General features: G+C 49.8%; 1 protein-coding gene across 7 annotated transcripts; it reads right to left on the bottom strand.

The window, feature by feature from the left end:
• Positions 1–198: 198 nt before the first annotated feature.
• Positions 199–21,501, bottom strand: LOC123853748 (cyclin-dependent kinase 3). Of its 7 annotated transcripts, none has more exons than XM_054510681.2 (12): positions 21,092–21,470; positions 18,730–18,821; positions 13,221–13,341; positions 11,298–11,452; positions 4,757–4,847; positions 3,715–3,840; positions 3,357–3,434; positions 3,153–3,273; positions 2,660–2,830; positions 2,467–2,568; positions 2,010–2,213; positions 199–864 (listed from the first exon to the last, which is right to left on the bottom strand). In XM_054510681.2, exons 3-12 carry the CDS (start codon positions 13,307–13,309, stop codon positions 739–741), a joined length of 1,263 nt encoding a protein of 420 aa, XP_054366656.1. In that variant the 5' UTR covers positions 13,310–13,341; positions 18,730–18,821; positions 21,092–21,470; the 3' UTR covers positions 199–738. The 7 variants fall into 7 exon arrangements, with proteins under 7 accessions (XP_054366656.1, XP_054366657.1, XP_045744381.1 ...); XM_054510682.2 differs by lacking the exon at positions 21,092–21,470 and adding an exon at positions 20,138–20,949; XM_045888425.3 differs by lacking the exon at positions 18,730–18,821 and having other exon boundaries at positions 21,201–21,501.
• Positions 21,502–21,510: the final 9 nt, after the last annotated feature.

Below are 21,510 nucleotides of genomic sequence, written 5' to 3'. Positions count from 1 at the left end.
TGGGAGGGGTGTGTTGGCAGGTCACGGAAAGATCATGAACAGCCCCTCCCCACCACCTCTGTTCTGGGTCTCTCGGTTTGGGCCAGGAACTGTCTCCAGCCCTCTGTCCACCTCCCCCTTGTCAGCAAGTCCCTGGTAACCCCTTGAGGAGAAAAACACTGGCAAACTCAGGAATACATCACTTTTATTTCCTGTTCTTAAAACCAGGGGTGAACGAACATAAGCATTTCCTAAGTACGAGGCAACAACTCAGAACCACCACACACACCCTCACCCACCCTGGGATCAGGAAAATGTCCTCTCTCTCCCTTGCCCCCGCTTCCTGTTTAACTTGGACTCTTCGCCGGAATGCAACTCTTCCCCAAAAAACATTTTAAAGCCATAAAGACCAGCAGGGGGCACCCTTTCCGGAGGGGGGGTGTCTGGCTCCGCCTTGCGGCCAGGTGGGGCCGGCTTCGAGCTCTCCCCGGCGACTTGTTCCAGAGCAGGGGATGCAGTCTCTAACATACCCCCTTCCAACCCTGGAGCATGGAGCTTCCATGCCCCCATCTCGAAACGGCATCGTCAAACCCAACCAACAACACGAGAACTTGCTAACGTGGGGGCAGAACTAACCCAAACTCAGCCCCCTTGGCTGCTGAGGCCAGATTCCTCAGAGCTTTGCTCTCTCCCAGATACGCTCTCTTTCTTGGGAAGTGGGTGGGGAGGCTGGAGAGAGGCTGGGAAGCCCCGGCCTTCTCAGCGGCAGAACCGCTCCAGCACGCACTGGTGGGGGGCCGGGGAGGTCTCCGTGGACGAGAAGTATGGATGCACAAGGGCAGCCTTGGCTGAGATCCGCCGGCTGGGGTCGTACTGCAAGAGTTGCTGTGGAGGAAGGAGGAGGAAAGAGACTGAGCCTTGGTGTGGCCAGGCCCGAAGAGGAGTTACCCTCCAGGCCCCAGGGGGCGGGCCCCAAGCTCCGGAGCATCTGTCTTCAAACCAGAACCGTGTGTAACCACTATCTCCCGGCTCTCGGGCCAGTTCTGGCCGCTCCTGGAATCTGGGGACAAAGAACTAGTTCTAGGCCGGCCTGGGAAGTCATCCCCATCTCCTGCAGCCTAGAGGCTGAGTCCGTCTGTCCTCTTCCTACCTGAGGTTCCCAGGCCTCTGCCTACTTCTGGCTGAGACAGACGTCTCTCCGTGCATCAGGAAGGAGAGGGCCAAACCTGTCTCGGGAGCCTACTTGAGGGTGGGGCAGGAACTCAGAGTCCCTAAGCCCCAGCTAGGCTGTGGGAGGACCCTTTGCCCGGGAGTAGCCAGGATGGAGAGCTAAGAGCCTTGGCTGGAGGCACACGCCATCCTGCTGGCCTTGGGTTGGTAGACATTCACGGGTGTCTGGGAAGATGAAAATACTGCCCTGCCTTCTTCTGGCCCAACACCAGATTAGAGACAGATGTGGCTCCGAGTCTTTGTGGGCAATGGGTGGCCTGTCTGAGGCCTTCTGGGCAGTCTGGCCTGGGCCAGCCCAACGGGTCAGGATGGTGCAACCAGAGAGGTGAGCTCAGACTATGGCAGGGGCCCAGACAGCAGGGAACAGCCTCATGTGAAGAGCAACTGTTGTGGAGGGAGGCATGCTCCCTGCCTGCGAAAGCTTACAGAAAAACGGTAAGTGGGGCACCTGGGTGACTCAGTTAAGCGTCTGCCTTCGGCTCAGGCCATGATCCCAGGGTCCTGGGATCGAGCCTTGTGTCGGGCTCCCTGCTCTTCGTCACAGCATAAAAACAGAGCTAACCAGAAGAAAGTAGTTTTAAAAGGAAACATGAATGCTGGACTTAACAGGGGAGGGGCCTCCAGGTTGAATGATCAGGATGCACAGGGACAGAGACAAACTAGTTGTGTTCAGGGGTCAGAAAAGAGACCAGCTGGACTTAGGAGGAGCTAGGGTGACACAAGGGGCTGGCTGACGAGGAGGCACTTCCGGTGGCCGCGGCAGCACGTCTTGCCCTCTGCTGCCTCCCACCTGTACCTACCATGAGCAGGTCCTTGCCCTCTGGTTCCAGACTGGGCACGATCTCCTCCAGCCCCTTCCTGGTCCACTTGGGGAAACTGCCCTTATAGTCAGGCAGCTGGGTGACCCCTGGCCACGTGGCTTCACTGGGTGTCCCCAGGGTCCGAAAGATTCGGAAGAGCTGGTCAATCTCAGAGTCGCCAGGAAACAGGGCCCTGCGGGTCACCTGAAATGAGGAAGAGGAGGTGTGGGATCCACGCCCTTGTCCTCCAGAATCCAATCCCAGATAAGCTATCCTTCCCAGGGCTGTGCTAAGAATCCCGGCCTTTTCTGGAATAAGGTTCGCTTCCTTAGTCCCGTAGCCCATCCCAAACACCCCCGAATCCACCTCCAACAGGAGAATCAGAGTCCCACTTGCACCCCAGCAGGACCCTGCCCGCGGCCCTGGCCTCCGTGGCCATGTTTGTCCCTCCCTCTACCATCTCGGCAAAGATGCAACCAATGCTCCAGACATCCACAGCTGTGGAATAGAACTTGCTGCCCAAGAGGATCTCAGGGGCACGATACCAGAGTGTCACCACCTGCGGGGGCAAGAAAACCGTCATTCCGGGTGGCTGAGTGCTCAGGGCCTAGCCCTTTAGCGGTCTCCTCCTCCCCTTTGTGCTGCAGTACCTCGTGGGTGTAGGTGCGTAGGGGCACCCCAAAGGCTCGAGCCAGCCCGAAGTCAGCCAGCTTGATGGCACCCAACTCGTTGATGAGCAGATTCTGGGGCTTCAGGTCGCGGTGGATGACCCGATGAGAGTGGCAGAAATTCACCCCCTGCAGCAGCTGGTAGAGGTAGCTCTGCCGAGGCGAAGCGCAAGAAGGAGCTGGTTGAGCGGAAGCCGCGCTGGCCGAGCGGGGCCTTCCCGTCCTTCCCCGTCCTTCCTTCCCCGTCCTTCCCATCCTTCCTCGTCCTTCCCCGTCCTTCCTTCCCCGTCCTTCCCTGCCTTCCCTGTCCTTCCTTCCCCGCCTTCCCCGTCCTTCCCCGTCCTTCCTTCCCCGTCCTTCCCATCCTTCCCCATCCTTCCCCGTCCTTCCTTCCCCGTCCTTCCCCGTCCTTCCCATCCTTCCTCATCCTTCCCCGTCCTTCCTTCCCCATCCTTCCCCGTCCTTCCCGCGCTACCTTGACCAGGCTCAGGGGCAGCTCGGAGGCTGCGGCCGAGTCCATGTACTTCTTCAGGTCCTGGCTGAGGAACTCAAACACCAGGTAAAGCTTCCTCTCACTATGCACCACGTCCAGCAGCCTGGCCGGGGGGACACCAGTCAGCACGCGGCTCCCAGCGGGACCGCGACAGGCCCCGCTTCCCCACGTCCTTCCCCAGCTCACCTGACGATGTTGGGGTGCTTAAGCTCTTTGAGCAGGGAGATCTCCCTGATGGCCGTGCTTGGGACTCCCTCGGTTTCCCTGCAGGGCAGGAGCGGACAGCAGTGGCGGCGGCGACCCGGGAGGGGTGCGTCTGCCCCGGGGCAGGCACCCGTGAGGTCCGTGTTCCTAAGAACGGCCTGGCCCCCCAGAGACGGGGCACTGTGCTCCCCAGCCCCTCCTGACACCACCCAGGGCCCTGGGCAAAGCGTGGCCGGAATGCGGACGGGAGGGCCGCCCGGGCGCCCGCCCTCAGACGTGGAGGTGAGGGGCAGGGGCCGCCCCCGGGGCGGGGGGTCTCGGGGGCTGCGGCGGCACTCACAGATCCAGCCTGATCTTCTTGAGGGCCACGAGCTGCCCTGTCTCCTTGTTCTTGGCCTTATACACCACCCCATAGGTGCCCTCTCCGATCTTCTCCACCTTCTGGAACACATCCATAGCCGCAGAGCTGCCCAGGAAACAGAGGGCGCCTGGGGCATTCACCGCCACACCCAGCACCCCCGCCGCCCCTCCGGCCCCCACAGAACACCCTGCTCAGCCGCCCCCCGGGCCCAGGCCCGCCTCTGCGCCCCCCCAGCCCCAGGAGCCCGCCCGGCCCAGGCAGGAAGGTGCCCCAGCTACGGGGCGCAGGAGGGCCCAAACTTCTCAGCAGAGCCCCTGCCTCGGCCCAGGCTCTGGGGGGTGAAGGCTACCCGGAAGGGCAGCCTGGGGGGCTGGAGTCAGCCCCAGGGCAGAAGTCAGGGGTTGGGAAGGGTTTCTGGGGCCACCCTCCTGCCCTAGGCCGCACGGCCAGGATGAGGGGCTGGGCCCCAACTGTCTGGGACGCTCGGCCTCCTCTGAGGGCAGAACTTCGGTGGGGGCGGCCCCCCTGCATCCTGAGCCCACCACCCCGGCCCTGGGGGCCCCTAACACCCCTCCCACAAACCCCAGCCCAGAATTCACCAGAAACCCTGCGCTCCTAGGGCCTCACTGCCGGCAGGCTGCCTGCTCCGCGGCTCCCCCTCCTGGCCCCCTCCGGCGCTGCACCACGTGCACACAACGCAAGGTCTCCCCCACTGGGGCCTTTATTCATGAGGACCTTCCAGAACCCTCCATATTCCCCCTCGAGGCTCAGGTCCCAGCACCCCACAGCTCAGCCTCCAGCAGGCTCCTAGCGGGGGGGGGGGGGAGGTGTCCAGAACAATCCAAATTAGCAACCCCTCCGCTTCGGTCCAGCTCCAGAAAAAGGCTGTCACTCTGGGGAAGGTCCTGCATCTTCTCTGCTCAGGCATCTCCAGTGGGCTTGGCCTCAGGAGCAGGCTGGGGGGGGACGGTTGCCAGGAACTGCCATTTGCTCCTGGCCGTTGTCCCTCTCTTGCTGGTACCTCCTCTGCTCCCGGACGGCTTGTTCCAACAAGGGGAGATTCATTCCTTCCACACAGGTCAGCACCCGGGCCTTCACCACGGAGCCTCCATCTGAAAGACACAAGCACGAGGCACTAGCAGTGACTGACCCCGTGTCAGCAACACACCCCACGGACGCATTCCAGCTGTTTCCCCCGGACTCACTCTCAGGATGAGTTTGAAGGATGGCATTCGGACACTGGTAACCTTTCTCTACTTGGGCTTCAGAACGGTGGGCCTGCCGCACACTATCCCCACACGTGTCTGGAGCTTAGGGGAGAGCCTGAAAATCCCACTTCTCCATGGAGGAAGGGCCAGATAGATGTCCCCTCTAACGTCCGTCTTTTGTCATCTTAATTCCCGCCACCTTCCCTGCCCCAAGTGCCCAGGGTTGAGGAGGGGTCGCAATCACCATCCCAGTTCTCCATTTGTACTAAGGGAAGGGCCTCCTTAGCATACTGGGCCCCACTGACATTGAAAATTGGGGCAAAGAGAACCCCATAATTAGTAAATCCAAGGGGGGAGTTTGGCCTTGTAGAGGTAAGTCATCCCACCCTGGACAAGGGGCTGGGAGGTGCTTCTAACACACTGCTGTGTTGACCTGATGGAAAGATCTGTCAACGTGCAGGTGACCTCAAGAAGGAGAGACATCTGGGCCTGCCCTAACAGGTTTTTTTTTTAAGTAGGCTCCATGTGAGTTGAGAGAACAACCCCGAGATCAAGTAGTCAGATGCTCGACCAACTGAGCCATCCAGGAGCCCCGTTTTTTAAATTTTTTTCATCCATGTTCTTTATGCTCTCTGGTCACGTCAACAAACATAATCAGTGTTCTAGGACATCCTGTTTCCTTTGATGCGGTTTTGAGATACAGCCTCTCTGGTTAGATAGGTCATGCCTTGCCTTCCTCCTAGTCTAGACCACTTTCTTTCTTCTCTTCCTTGTTTCTTTCCTTCCTTTCTTTTCCTTCCTTCCTTCCTTTTCTTCCTACCACCCTCCCTCCCTCCTACTCTCTCTCTCTTTCTTTTTTTAAGTAGGCTCTACACCCAATGTGGGGCTTGACCCTGGCATGGGGCTCAATTTCATGACCTGAGCCGAAACCAAGAGGCAGATGCTTAACTGACTAAGCCACCCAGGCACCCTGCACAGAACTTTCCTTACATGATGCCTATCAGCTCTTTCCTCCCATCAGCCTGGGGAAACCCGCCCTCCTAGATTTATATTGAGGAACATGTTGTTTCTCCCTGTGAATGAAAAATATTATTAAACATGGAAGTGACCTTAAGAAATATGATTATCACAAGGGACAAACTGGGCAATTCTTTTTTTTTTTTAAAAGATTTTATTTATTTATTTGAGAGAGAGAATGAGATAGAGAGAGCATGAGAGGGGGGAGGGTCAGAGGGAGAAGCAGACTCCCTGCCGAGCAGGGAGCCCGATGCGGGACTCGATCCCGGGACTCCAGGATCATGACCTGAGCCGAAGGCAGTCGCTTAACCAACTGAGCCAACCAGGTGCCCAAACTGGGCAATTCTGTCAGTCCATCTGCAGGGAGGTCCTTGTAACTGGGATACAAGAACAGCGTTTGAAGAAATAACTGCAGGGAGGGGAGAAGAGAGTCTACAGACAAGATGGCTAGAGAGTCCTTTAGGGGAATTTTTTTCAAGCTTAACGAATTCAGAGCAACAGAGGGACTGAATGCCAAGGGCAGTGGGAATGCGGTGGGTGGAGGCATGGGTAGGAGAGAGGGAAGGGGTGATGGAAAGAACAGACCTTTTAGGATGTCTGTCCGAGCAGGGAAGGAGGGTCATAGCGAGGTAGGGATACAGAGCAGAAAATGATGACACTTATTATTTTAATATAGAAGAAGCTTGAGTGATTTATACGCTGAGAGGGAAGAGGCAGTGCTAACAGGTTAAGGACTCAGTTGAGAGGGCAAAGTCCCCATGGGAGGACAGCCATGAGTCACGCTGCAGGGAAGATGGGCCCTTCCTCCTCCCAGACGGGAAGAAAGGGGACACTGGCGCGTGTGGACACGGGTAATTTTAGGAGGGGCTCTTGCTGCGGCCTCTGTTGGACCTGGGACTTAGGAGGTGAGGCAGTCTACCGAAAGGGGCGAGGAGGTGATGAAGTAGGGGTCTCCTGTGACAGGCGAGTGACGCATGGTGGGAGGGGGTGGACCGGGATGCGCATAAGGCCCTAGTGCAGGCAGTGGTGATGGAAGGCAAGGGCCGGAAACTTCCACCAGGAAAGGGGTTGCCATGGCAGCGAGGCCAGGCTGGAACAGAGGAAAGTGAACAGGAGAGAAGGCAGGAGAAAAAGGAGCCCGAAGTGCACAGGTCCTGCGGGGCTGAAGAGCAGGGAGGTACCAGGAATCAGGGCTGCAGTCCCAGGTGGCAGAGGCGTGGCCGTGGCTGTGGGAGGCAGAAGTGGGACAGAACCGGTTGGCCGCAGAGAAGAACAAAGGTGTGAACGGCAAACCCGAGCAGCTAGCAGGCTGCTGGCCCCACCTCTGGGCCCTGCGGCGTGTGTGACCGGGAAGGCTGACCAGGCTCTACATGGGGATGGGAGGGGAGCTGTGGTCCTGGGAAAGAGCCAGGTTTCAGGCAGACGAGGGCGTAAAAAGCCTTTCAGGGAGGAGCGAAGGTTCCAGAAGACACAACAGGAAGGCTTGTAAGGGCAGGGACCAGCGAGAAGAAAACCAGACGGGTAGGATTTATGGCGAGGGCTCAAGGGCAGCCTCGCGCTGTAGGCAAGGTCACCTACAGCCTGGGAATTCTCCTAGGAACTCCTAGGAAAGGCTGGGTCCCAACACCCCCACCCTGGGAGGGAGCCCTCAGGCTCTTGCTTGGTACTCCAAGAACCTGTCAGAGCCAGTGGGTTTCTGGCAGGCATTTCTTCACCTTTTTGGTCTCCTCGGCTCGCTGTGTGCACAAATTTCGGGAAGGTGACTTTATTTTTCTTTTTAAGTTTTACTTATTTAATCTCTACACCCAACGTGGGGCTCAAATGCACGACCCCGAGATCAAGAATCACGTGCTCTTACGACTGAGCCGGCCAGGTGTCCCAGAAAGGTGACTTTAGGAGGCCTCTTGTCTGTCCTTAGAGTTGCTAACCTTGCCACCTGACAGATCCGTGTCTAGTTGATGCTTGTGCCCCCCTGGACTTAGGACCTGACCGGGACCAGACACACAGAGGTTTGGAAGCAGCCAGGCAGGAACGTTGCAGACCAGGGATCAGCAGCCACCTCCACACTCAGCCCACACTCTGGCCCTTCCTCCTCATGGCTCTTTACTTCCGTGTGTCAGTTTCAAAGGATGAGCACGTCTTACTGAGAAATTAGAAATTTAGGGGGAAGTTTTTTCTTAAGAAAAAAAAAACCACACAGATTGTGATGAAAATAATGCGAAGCAGTCAAGTAGCCAGAGCCCAGGGAGAATGCTGCCTGACCCGAGGCTTGATCATTCGGGTTCAGGTTTGGGGGGCGGGGGCAAGGACACTTGAGAGTGTTGCTTGCTGCCTGTGCCTTCCAGGTGCATCGGGGCTGATCCATCTGCTTCTACAGAGGGGCCTTTGGGGGAGGCCCAGGTGTTGGCTGATCCCTGCTGTACGGCGTTCCTGCCGTGCTTTTGTGGACCTTTCGTGGACCGATGGGAGCAGCCAGTGGTAATGATCCTTGCCTGGATTCATTATTTTATCAGGACTTTTAAAGAAGTGCCTTTCGGGCGCCTGGGTGGCTCAGTTGGTTAAGCGACTGCCTTCGGCTCAGGTCATGATCCTGGAGTCCCGGGATCGAGTCCCGCATCGGGCTCCCTGCTCGGCGGGGAGTCTGCTTCTCCCTCTGACCCTCCCCCCTCTCATGTGCTCTCTCTCATTCTCTCTCTCAAATAAATAAATAAAATCTTTAAAAAAAAAAAAAAGATGAACTTTTATTAAATCAAAGATAAAAGTAAGCACCATCTAATAACATTTTTTCTAGCACATTTCATCCAGAGTTAAAAACCACCATGACTTTTAGGAAGGAAGTTGGTGTTATAAGGTAAGAAATAAATGTTTGCATCCTTCAATAGAGCAATTCTACTTTTAGGAAACTATCCTGAAGAAATAATCTGAAAATGGGGTGCCTGGGTGGCTCAGTCGTTAAGCATCTGCCTTCAGCTCAGGTCATGATTGCAGGGTCCTGGGATCGAGCCCCACATCGGGCTCCCTGCTCCGTGGGAAGCCTGCTTCTCCCTCTCCCACTCCCCCTGCTTGTGTTCCCTCTCTCGCTATGTCTCTCTCTGTCAAATAAATAAATAAAATCTTAAAAAAAAAAAAATCAGAAAATGGACAAAGACAGTGCATGAGGATATTAACTGTAGCATTTTTAATATATATCGAGGTATACAGGTTTTTTTTATTTTTTATTTTTATTTTTTTAAATCTTGATCTCGACCTGAGATCAAGACCTGAGTTGAGATCAAGAGTCAGACACTTAACCAACTGAGCCACCCAGGTGCCCCAAAAGATACAATTTTTTTTTTAAGGTTTTATTTATTTGACAGAGAGAGACACAGCGAGAGAGGGAACACAAGCAGGGGGAGTGGGAGAGGGAAAGGGAGAAGCAGGCTTCCTGCTGAGCAGGGAGCCCAGTGAGGGACTCGATCCCAGGACCCTGAGACCATAACCTGAGCCGAAGGCAGACGCTTAACAACTGAGCCACCCAGGCGCCCCAAAAGATACATTTTTTAAAACGTTTTTCCCCCTCTGGCTATAAAAGCAATATATCTTCACTGTAAAATGCTAACACAAATACAAAAAAATTCCACAGTCCCACCACCCAGAAATAACTGCTATTAACATTTTGGTGAATAATCTTTCAAACTTCTATGTATATAAAAAAAAGTATATTAGGTATGCCTGGCTAGCTCAGTCCACAGAGCATGTGACTCTTCATCTTGGGGTTTTAAGCTCAAGCCACACTTTGGGTGTAGAGATTACTTAAAAATAAAATCTTTAAAAAAAAATGGGATCATACGATACATATTGTATTGTAAACTGCTTTTTCTTAGTAAGATATTGTGAACATCAGGGCACCTGGGTGGCTCAGCTGGTTGAGCATCCGACTCTTGATTCGGCTCAGGTCATGATGTCAGAGTCATGGGATTGAGCCCTGCACTGGGCTCTGCGCTAGGCATGGAGACTGGTTGGGATTCTCCTCTCCTTCTGCCTCTCCCTGCTTCCCCTCTCCCTGCTTTACCCCTGGTCACGCTCTCACGCGCTCTCTCTCAAAAAAAAAAAGAAAATATTGTGCACATCTCTTCATGTCAACTGATAAAAATTTACAGCACCATTTTTAATGGCTGCACAATATCCTACTAACTGAATATACCATAATTCCTTTAACCAGTAAGTGCACAGTATATTTATAAGAGCAAAAAATGGAAACAATATAAATGTGCAATGGTCTTGTGAATTAATACACATCTAATCTATAAAATAGTATATAGCCATAAAACACTACATCTACAAAAATTTTAAAAACATGGGGAAATGTTTATGATACAATATGAAGTCTAAATAACCAGATACAACATTACATATGATATCAACCATGTAAAGGAAGACGACACAGGGATAGCCAGCAGAGAGAGGCAAAGAATTCATTCAAGTACCTAGGTTTTAAAAAGCAACCTTCAACTCTTTTTTTTAAGATCTTATTCATCTATTTGAGATAGACAGTGAGAGAGAGAGAGCACAAGTGGGGTGGGGGGAGCAGTGGGAGAGGGAGAAGAAGACTCCCCGCTGAGCAGGGAGCCCGATGCAGGAACTTGATCTCAGGACCCCGGGATCATGACCTGAGCCGAAGGCAGACGCTTCACCGACTGAGCCACCCAGGCGCCCTGCAACCTTCAACTCTTGATGCCGGAGAGATTCTGCCAGGTTGATGGGATTCCTTTCCTTCTATTTCTCTTACCCTGACTTCCTGGCCTGTTATTCCAGCCCCATCCTCGCCTTGCCTTAGTTTTCTAATCTATGGAACAGCAACAATAAGACTCAGTTTAAAGACCTGGTGGGCAGGGGAGGGGGGAGTGGGGATGGGTTAGCCCGGTGATGGGTATTGAGGAGGGCACGTACTGCAGGGAGCGAAAACAATGAATCGTGGATCACCACATCAAAAACCAATGATGTATTGTATGGTGACTAACATAACGTAATAAAATTTAAAAAAATAAAAAAATAAAAAATAAAAAATAAAGACCTGGTGGGCAAATTCAAAAAGATGGAAGCAAACCGTGTAGTACCAGGCCTGGCATGTGGTGGGCCTTCAGAAATTAGTGATTTCTCTCTTCTCTCACTTCCCTAGAGCAGGTCCACTGAGCCGATCATGTGTGTTTCCCATGAGTCCTTGAACTTGTGGGCTGATTTGGAAGGGAAGCTAGTCCTGTGGGAGACTCCTGTTGGGTCAGAAGCCAGGCCCAGTCCTAACCGAAGACTGCCCCACCAGGACCCGGTGTGAAAAGGGAATGTGAAGCATTGGCTTACCCTGGTGCTCCAGCTCTCCGAGGACAAGGTACAGGGAGTCCTTCTGGGCTTGGAACGGCTCCACCAACTTGGTGCAGACCAGAATCTGGTGCTCATCAGATCCATGCTGAGCTCTCAGCGTCACTCGGGATTGGGTCATATCATAGAGGCACAGCCTGCAGGTCAGGGAAAGTGTGATCATTTTTGTCCAGAAAGAGAACAAACACAAAAAGCTCAAAAGGTTCTGGGAGGCCAATATACCCATGGGCCTCTGATCAGAGAAATAAAAATGGCAGCAACAAGTCAGAAAAATTGTTTCCAGTCTACATTATAAAGATATAAATTACATGCATTACAAGGCACCTGTTTATTTTTTATTTTTTTTTAAAGATTTTATTTATTTATTTGACAGAGAGACAGCTAGAGAGGGAACACAAGCAGGGGGAGTGAGAGAGGGAACACAAGCAGGGGGAGTGGGAGAGGGAGAAGCAGACCTCCTGCCGGAGGGAGAGAGGGAACACACACACTCGCTGTGCTCCCACTCCCTGTTTGTGTTCCCTCTCTCGCTCTCTCTGTCAAATAAATAAAATCTTTAAAAAAAATGATTTTATTTATTTACTTGAGAGAGAGAGCATGAGCAGGGGGAGTGGCAGAGGCAGAGGGAGAAGCAGACTCCCTGCCGAGCAGGGAGCCCAACGCGGGGCTCGATCCTAGGACCCTGGGACCATGACCTGAGCCAAATGGCAGACGCTTAACTGACTGAACCACCCAGGTGCCCTCGTTGTGGTTTTAATTTGCATTTCCCTGTGACTAATGATGTTGAGCATCTTTTCATGTGCTTATTATCCATTTGTGTATATATATATATCTTTTTGGCATATGCAAAATTGTTTACTTTCTGTATGACCGCTAAGTGTTATGTATATCCTCTCTTGTGAAGTGTCTATTCAAGTCTTTGCCCTCCTCCTTTTTAACATTCTGTAACATATGCTTTTCCCCTCTGGTTCTACTTAGGTATAACTGAAATATAATAAACTATACATATTTAAGGTACACACTTTGACATTTGACATTTTATACACTTGAGCAACTGTCTGCACAATCAATAATGAACACATCGTTTCATCACCCTGAAAAGTTCCCTCTTGCATTTTCATATTCCTCCAACACACCACAGCCAGGCAATCCTTGCAGGCAACTGGCCTGCTCTTTTTTCACTATAGATTTTTTTTGCATTTTCTAAACTTTTACATAAATGGAACCATACAACATCTAATTTTTTTTGGCCTGGTTTCTTTCTTTTTTTTTTAACGATTTTATTTTTTTTAAGTAATCTCTACACCCAACACGCAGCTTGAACTCACAACCCTGAGATCGAGAGTCACATGTTCTACTGACTGAGCCACCCAGGTGCCCCATCAACAGTCTTTTTAAATTCAGCCACTCTAGTGGGCATATAGGAGTACCTCGTTGTAGTTTTAATTTGCATTTCCCTAATGATACTATACATATGTGGTGTGAACACACACCCATCCACATATTCATGGACATCCATACACGAGCGTGTCTAAATGAATCACCAAAAGGTTAGCAACGGCTGTCCAGAGAGAGGGATTATGGGTGATTTTCACTTGCTTTCTTTACACTTTTATGGATTGTCTACTTTTTTCCAGTGGAAATATATTAATGTCTTAGCACTTAAAAAATAAGTTGAAAAGGGACGCCCGGGTGGCTCAGTCAGGGGTGCGTGCGACTCTTGATCTTGGGGTCATGAGTTTAAGCCCCATGTTGGGTGTAGAAATTACTTGAATAAATAAAACTTCAAAAATTAAAAAAAAAAACTAAACAAACTTATAATAACACCATTTTAATTGTTTTTTTCTGGCGGGGGGTTGTGGGAGGCACTGAAACATCCCCCCACCCTATGAAAAAAACCATTCTCACCTGCCGAATGTTCTCAGTGTGCCCCCGTTGGGAACTTGGCCAGCACTGACTTCCCAGGGGAAGTAATAGATCCCAGGTTTGGGCAGCATCTCAAATAGCTGGGCGGGATTTCTGAAGATTCCTGACAAGCCAAGCAGACCACAAGACTGAGATTAGCAGATACCCAAGACCAGCAACACCCGAAAGGCTAGTTCCAGTGGCACTTTAGTATTTAAAGATATTTAAGACTGGGAATTTAATATTTAAGAGTGGTAGTTTAATATTTAAAAATTTTTTTGATCAGTTATGCATTCACTAATTTATTTATTTATTTATTTGACAGAGAGAGACACAGCGAGAGAGGGAAGACAAGCAGGGGGAGTGGGAGAGGAAGAAGCTGAGCAAGGAGCCCGATGTGGGGCTTGATCCCAGGATCCTGGGATCACAACCCGAGCCGAAGGCAGACCCCCAACGACTGAGCCACCCAGGCGCCCCATTCACTAATTTAAAAAAGCAAAATGATATAACCTGGGAGATGCAGTCTGTTGGGTGTGGGAATCTCGGGTTTCGGCTTGGGTCATGATCTCGGGGGGTGAGATCAAGCCCCGTGTCAGGTTCCTCGCTCTGCACGGAGTCTGCTTGAAACCTCTCTCTCTCTCCCTCTGCCCCAAGAGCAACCCCCATGCATATGCACGCTTTCTCTCTCAAATAAATAAGCAAATCTTAAAAAAAAAAAAAACAAAACTACGTGGAGAACTGTTGTCCCACTCCAATCCCTCTGCAATCCAGTCCCACCCTGATCCCCCCGAAGAGGGTTCTATAAAAGGACAGACAGTATCTCACCATCTCTGTCACAACTATTCAATGTCGCCGTAATAGTATGAAGACAGTCACAGACAATACACAGAGAAACGAGTGAGACTTGCTCCTTAAGCTTTATTTACAAAAACATGCAATGAGCTGGATCTGATCTGTGTTGAAGTTTGCCAACCCTGGCCCTTAAAGAAAATCATTTTTATTTATTTCTTATGTAACCTTCCAGGGTTTCATTATGCAAACAATAACAAAGATATTTATTTCCCCTCTATACTCTAAATTTTTTTTTTTTTAAGATTTTATTTATTTGAGAGAGAGCGAGCACGAGCAGGGGTGGGGGAGGGACAGATGGAGAGAATCTCAAGGAGACTCCACACCCATCACACAGCGTGCAGCCAGACTCGGGGCTCAGTCTCATGACCCTGAAATCATGACCTGAGCCAAAATCAAGAGTAGGATGTTTAACCGACTGAGCCACCAGGTGCCTAACCCCTTCCCTCTATACTATATATGCTGTTCTGTATTTTGATTTTTTTCACCTAATGTATTTTTTTAAGATTTTATTTACTTAGAGAGAGAGAAAGAGAGCGAGAGCACAAGCAGGGGGAGTGGCAGAGAGAGAAGCAGGCTCCCTGCTGAGCAAGGAGCCCGATGTGGGACTCGATCCAGGACTTGGGATCATGACCTGAGCTGAAGGCAGACGCTTAACCAACTGAGCCACCCAGATGTCCCAATATATTTTGACATTCTTTCATAATTGTACATAAAGTGAGTTTTCCTTTTTTTTTTAGTAGGCTCCACACCCATCGCAGAGCTCAGAGGGGGCCTGAACCAATGACCCTGAGATCAAGACTGGAGCTGAGATCAAGAGTTGGACGCCCAACTGACGGAGCCACCCAGATGCCCCTACAGGTTTGTTTTTTTAAATATAAATCTAAAACTATTCTAAAATAAAAAGGTTATTAAAAAAAAAAATGAAGACCCCGGGGTGCCAGGGTGGCCCCCTTCCGTTTGGGTTTCTCTGATGTTTTTCTCATGGTTAGACTAGGGTTATGAGTTTTGTTAGTAATTTTAAAAAGAGAAAACATTGGTTTAATAAGTCATGTGATAATAATGCAAAGGACACTTGGCAGGCTTTTTAAGATGAGGCATCGTATGCACTCATATGGCAGGATCGCCAAGATAGACCATCAGGGAAAAAGGTAAGGAGCAGGCATGTACATAAAATATGTACATCTGTGTATGTGTGAAAGAACACTCCAGAACATGAGGATCCATGTGTAGAAAATGTTAGGGAAGTGGGGATTCAGGAATAATTATTCAGTGACAAAGGAACCCTGGGGGCGCCTGGGTGGCTCAGATGGTTAAGCGTCTGCCTTCGGCTCAGGTCATGGTCCCAGGGTTCTGGAATCGAGTCCCGCATCGGGCTCCCTGCTAGGCGGGGAGCCTGCTTCTCCCTCTGCCTCTGCCTCTCTCTCTCTCTCTGACTTTCATGAATAAATAAAATAAAACATTTAAAAAAAAAAAAAGGAACCCTGAAGGTGATAGGCTTCAACTGTTTAACAGGCTAAAACCAAGGGAGACAGAAACACAGGAAATGTCAATGAAATCATCCCAAGTAAGATCCTTGCAGAAGCCAGATGATACAGCTTTAGCACAGAAGCTTAATATTAGGGGAGCCCGGGTGGCTCAGCTGGTTAAGTGTCTGACTTGATCTCAGCCCAGGTCTTGATCTCAGGATCATGAGTTCAAGCCCCAGGTTGGGATCTGCACTGGGCATAGAGCCTACTTAATTAAAAAAAAAAAAAAAAGGTAAAAGAAACTTAATGTTACCTAGAACCTTGCATAACAGGTGTTAGTACCCTCTAACGAGGTCATCAGGCACTGTCACTGGTCAATGTTCAAGGATCATTTCAAGTCAGAACAACAGCACAGGGCAAATGGCCAAGGCCTAGTCCTATTGCCCTAAGTGCAGATGTTCTATATCCCTGCGACCAGGGAGCGGAGCCATTCCTGGACCCAGAAATGAGAGAGCCCCCAAATCATCTTTGGCATGAGAGAGAAGCAAAAAACAAAACAAAGCAAAACCAAAAATCAGCCAAGAGAAGAAAAAAAATGTATTGGTTCCTGTTTTGGGATAATGGGGACAATCCTGTCCCATCTAGCAAAAAGGTAAAAACTTAGACTCTTTTTTTATTTTTAAAATTTTATTTATTTATTTGACAGAGAGAGAGATAGCGAGAGCAGGAACACAAGCAGGGGGAGTGGGAGAGCGAGAAGCAGGCTTCCTGCCGAGCAGGGAGCCCGATGTGGGACTCGATCCCAGGACCCTGGGATCATGACCTGAGCCGAAGGTAGACGCTTAACGACTGAGCCACCCAGGCACCCTAGACTCTTTTTGTAAAAAGTAATTTTTCTAGGGGTACCTGGGTGGCTTAGTCGGTTAAGCATCCGACTCAGCTTCTGCTCCGGTCATGTGTGATCTCAGGGTCCCAGGCTTGAGCCCTGCATTTGGCTCTGTGCTCAGTGGTGAGTCTACTTGAGGATTCTCTCCCTCTACCCCTCCCCCCACCCCCTCCCCATCTAAAATAAATAAATCTTTTTTTAAATTTTTTTTTTTAAGGTTTTTATTTATTCAACAGAGAGACAGAGAGCACAAGTAGGCCGAGCGGCAGGCAGAGGGAGAGGGAGAAGCAGGCTCCCCGCCGAGCAGGGAGCCCGACGTGGGGCTCGATCCCAGCACCCTGGGATCATGACCCGAGCTGAAGGCAGCCGCTTAACCGACTGAGCCACCCTGGTGCCCCTAAAATAAATAAATCTTAAAATTTTTCTACTCTCAAGTACCACATATACTATAAACTAAGCTATAAATAACTATGTCATTGAATTTATTTTTATTTTTTATTTTATTCATACAGTAGAATTGACTCTTTGTGGAGGGGTATATGCTTTGGCAAATTTCAACCTCATTGATTTTTTTTCAAGTTTACTTATTTAAGTAATCTCTATGCCCAACACAGGGTTCAAACCCACAACCCTGAGATCAAGAGTAGCATGCTCTTCTGACTGAACCAGCCAGGCGCCCCATCATTGATTATTCATTCATCCATTTCTTTATGTTTAAAGATTTTATTTATTATTTATTTATTATTTATTTGAGAGAGAAAGCGTGCGGGAGTGGGGTGAGGGGCAGAGGGAGAGGGAGAAGCAGACTCCCCGCTGAGCAGGGAGCCTGATTAAGGGTTCAATCCCAGGACCCTGAGATCATGACCTAAGCCAAAGGCAGACACCTGACTGACTGAGCCACCCAGGTACCCCAGTTTTTAATTTTATTTATTTTTTAAAGATTTATTTATTTTTGGGGGGGTGAAGGGCAGAGGGAGAGAATCATCAAGCAGACTCCCCGCTGAGTGCAGAGCCCTATGCAGGGCTCAATCCCACAACCCATTAGATTACGACCTGAGCTGAAACCAAGAGCCAGATGCCCATCCAACTGAGCCACCCAGGCGCCCCACCCCTGATTTTTTTTTTTTCCAAGCAAAAGTTGCTATGTGTTTATTAAGACATTTCTGTTAATTTCCTTAAGCGCAGCTGGCTCAGTAAATCATTATCCATATACCATCAGACATGCAAGAAAGTTTCTGAGAAGCTGTATCAAGGCTGGCTTTTCTTATGGCTTAGCCAGGTTTCCGTCTGAGTAATAATCTGTACTGTAGCGCTTTGCCCTTTCCATTCCCCAAGGCAAAACAACCACTGCTGGGAGAAAAATCCACAGTATGAACAAGAGAAATAGGCTTCTTTTTTTAACGACTGGGAAATTTGAAAAATACCGTACAGGAAGGATGGGAAGGATGGTGACCCGATTTGACTGCTTCTTTCATTTTTTCCCGAAGCAATTGGTAAGATATCTATGGTAGGACTGAAGGTCAGAAAAGTAATACCTGTAAGTAAGTTCATGATAGCTTTTATCAGCTTTGGGTTTCTTTCTTGGAGATAAGAATCTTCATTGTAGGGGCACCTGGGTGGCTCAGTCATTAAGCATCTGCCTTCAGCTCGGGTCATGATCCAGCTCAGGTCATGATCCCAGGGTCCTGAGATTGAGCCCCGCACTGGGCTCCCTGCTCAGCGGGGAGTCTGCCTCTCCCTGTGCCCCCCACCCACCCCTCATGCGTGCTCTCACTCTTGCTCTCAAAAATTAATAAATAAAATCTTTTTAAAAAATTCATATTGAGGGGCGCCTGGGTGGCTCAGTTGGTTAAGCGACTGCCTTCGGCTCAGGTCATGATCCTGGAGTCCCGGGATCGAGTCCTGCATCGGGCTCCCTGCTCAGCGGGGAGTCTGCTTCTCCCTCTGACCCTCCTCCCTCTCGTGCTCTCTCTCATTCTCTCTCTCGCAAAAAAAAAAAAAAAAATTCATATTGAATTTTTGCACTTCACTCCCTCCACAGTCCAAGCTTTCATTAGCTTTGAAACTGGTCTGTTTCCACTATTTTCCTTCTATTGCTCACTCTTTTCAGAACAACCACAGTGATATTTTAAAATGGAAACTATGCCACAGGGAGTACTTTCTGCCAGAACCTCAAGTCTGAATCTAACAATGCCTCTAGATACAACCAACAGCTTACAGAAAATACAGAAACCGAGGAACAAATCAAAGACATCACAGAGATGGTAAAATCCAGATTGTGGGAAATTCAATGCGAAAAATGACCTACCTTTTTCTTCTGTTTCTTTCTTTTTTTTTAAGGTCACACTGGGTGTGACCCTGAGATCAAGACCTAAGCCACGCAGGTGCCACTTGACCTAGCTTTTTCAACAAATAAGTTGAAGAAAAAAATTGTACAGTGGAAACCTATACATTAAAAGAGACTTAAGATTCTTATCAACCAACTGCAATGTGCAGAATTTGTTTGGACCCTGATTTGAACTAACTAACTGTAGAGTTTTTTATGAAACATTTGAATATCGATTGTAATGACCACAAGACATTTTTGTTAATATTTCCAATTGTGATAATGGGATTGGGATTGTGTTAAAAATAGTTTAAAGATACATACTAAAAGTCTTTATGGATATGATATCCGATTTGCTTTAAGTTAACATGGAGGGGAATTGGGTGAAGGTACAGTGGATAATTATTGTACCTGGGTGAAAAGTAGATGTTTATTGTATTATTCCTTCTATCTTTGTACATGTTTGAACAGTTCCACAATTAATATTTAAAAATGTAAATCAGGTCACAAAACCCCACTGAAAATCAATTAAAGGCTTCCTATTATAAATTCCTATTAAAAATTAAAGTCTTTGTGTTGGCCCACAGTGCCACATGGGGTCTGCGCCTGGCCTACCTCTCGGCTCTGACGTTTGCCATCACACTTCCTCTAGCTCACGCTCACCCTCAGGACCTGCATACTTGCTCTTCCTCAGACTTGAGCAGTCTTCCCCAGACCTTCACATAACTGGTTCTCTTTCCCTATTTAGGTCTCAGTTCATCCTCCGACTCCTCAGCAAGGCCTTCCCTGTTCACCCTATCTAAATTAGCATTCTCCACCACCCCCAGTCCCTCTATCCCCTTAGCTTGATTTATTTTCTTCATTGTAGTTTACTAAGTAGTAGAATTTCAGAGTGTGATTTGTTTACTTCTTTAATGCCTCTGTCTCCCACTAGATTATCAGCTCCATGAGGGCATTATTCCTCACAGTATCCCCTTGTGCCTAAAACCATGTCTGGGCATTATGAAATAGTTATTGAATAGAATGTATTCATGAAGATCATCTACCCCTACACTCAACCTGGACACAGAGAACCCAAACCACATCTTACTGCCTACATTAACAGAACTTTGTGGTCCTATGCCTTCATTAGCATTTTTTTTTTTTTTAACTCTTCTTGACTGTCCAGCCCAGGCAAATGGTTTAACCATTAACAGCCAGTTTGCCTTCTGAGGTTATCTGAATTCCCTTGCCTTGATGTTTCCACCAATTTTCTACTGTTGTACAGGGGTTCTTACCCAGTCCTGAAATGAAAGACACGCCTTAGACTAAACTTCCAACTCTCAATAAATTCTGGCCTTACCTTCTCCTAGACACTGCCAAAGGTTTGCCAAGTAGTGTTTGTCCTTACCTGAGTAAGCAATCCCCTCACCTTCGTCTTATGATGTTGTGTTGTGGTATCTGGGGAGGGGGCTTTTGACAAGAGGACTACAATCCAAACACAGCAGCCAAACTAAGTATTTTAACGCCGGGGAGCATTAAAAACATAATCAGTAACAGTGCCTTGCCCTGATATACTGAGTTTGGGGCAAAAGGAAAAATCAGTAATAATGATCTTGTCTTTATTAATCTTGATTAGTGCTCCCTTAAATTACATCGGAGGTGAATGCCTCATTTACCTTACCGTATTCCCGGTACTGTTACTAAAAACTGATGCAATAAAAAACAGAGTATGAAGTGCACAGTTTTAAAAAATCTGTGGATTTTTTACGTGGATTCATATGTTGTTTGAAGTTATAAGGGTATGTTAGGGAGAGAGAAAGGAGATGGTGTAGTGTGCCCTATCTTCATTAATAGTATTAAGTCAAAAGGTAACTAAAGCAAGAGCTAGCATGTATTTTATGTAATCAGAATTAAAAACACAACTGGTTAAAAGTGGCTGCCTCTGAGGATGGGGAGCTCTTGCTTTTTATTACAAATTCTCCGATACTAGGTTTCCTAAACATGGACATCTATTACTTTGACGACGACGGTGGTGATAACTGTGAAAGCAAAAAAAGTCTGGATTCCAAGACTTCTAAACGGCCAGCCCGGCCCCATTCTGGTCCACACCCACCCCATTAATGGGGAGGAGGGCCCGCAACCCCACACCCGGCTCCCCGAAGCCAATGCTTCTGGCAGCAAGGATGCCATTATCTGAACAAAAGATTACAAACAAAAGGAGGCCTCTTCCCCGGCGACTTCCGTCCTCCTCCTTTTTTCCTCCAATTTGGGAGGGTCTGGGGAAACCCTGCGACAACCCTCCCCAGCAGCGCCGCGCGGCCCAGAAGCTCAAACCACGCCACCCCCGGCCCCCACCAACGACCTTCAGCCCTCGGGAGGCCTCCGCAGGCGGACCCGGAAGCGGCGGGACCGACGCGTCCCACGGCGCAGGCGCAGTCCTCCTCAGCCGCGTTGTCCCGCCCCTTCCCTACCTCCTCGCCAACCTGTCGGGGCGTCGCGGCGGCCGCGGTTCCCTCTTTCCGCCTCGCGCGATCGCGTGACGAGGGAGGGGCGGGTTACCAGGAGCGCCCGGCTTTCCTCCCTCCCCGCCCCCGGGGCAATTTCTTGGCGGTCTTCCGGGGCTGCCTCCCCGGGGGGGCCGCTCTAGGACGCCCCCGGACGAGAGCGGAGGACGCGCCCGCCCCGCAGCCGCGTACGGCCGTGACCACGCCCGCGCCGGCGCCGCTCCGCCTCCGCCGCGGTCGCTAGCGCGCCCACCGGCCGCGGGGAAGGGGAAGGGGC

This window comes from Mirounga angustirostris, unplaced genomic scaffold (genome assembly GCF_029215605.1).
Source record: "Mirounga angustirostris isolate CCGP_5_RB_7025 unplaced genomic scaffold, mMirAng1.0.hap1 SCAF_17, whole genome shotgun sequence".
Lineage (NCBI taxonomy): Eukaryota > Metazoa > Chordata > Mammalia > Carnivora > Phocidae > Mirounga > Mirounga angustirostris.
The sequence above is the reverse complement of the archived record's forward strand: the minus strand, read 5'-3'. Positions and strand labels throughout refer to the sequence as shown.

What these genes read in the sequence shown, in the direction of transcription:
- LOC123853748 (XM_045888425.3), bottom strand. Translation starts at nt 13,309, where the DNA reads ATGCTGCCCAAACCTGGGATCTATTACTTCCCCTGGGAAGTCAGTGCT. An exon ending in GCCGTCCGGGAGCAGAGGAG is followed by an intron (nt 3,841 to 4,756) that starts GTACCAGCAAGA and finishes TTTCCTGGGCAG; the next exon opens with CTCTGCGGCTATGGATGTGT. An exon ending in AAGCACCCCAACATCGTCAG is followed by an intron (nt 3,274 to 3,356) that starts GTGAGCTGGGGA and finishes CCCCCCGGCCAG; the next exon opens with GCTGCTGGACGTGGTGCATA.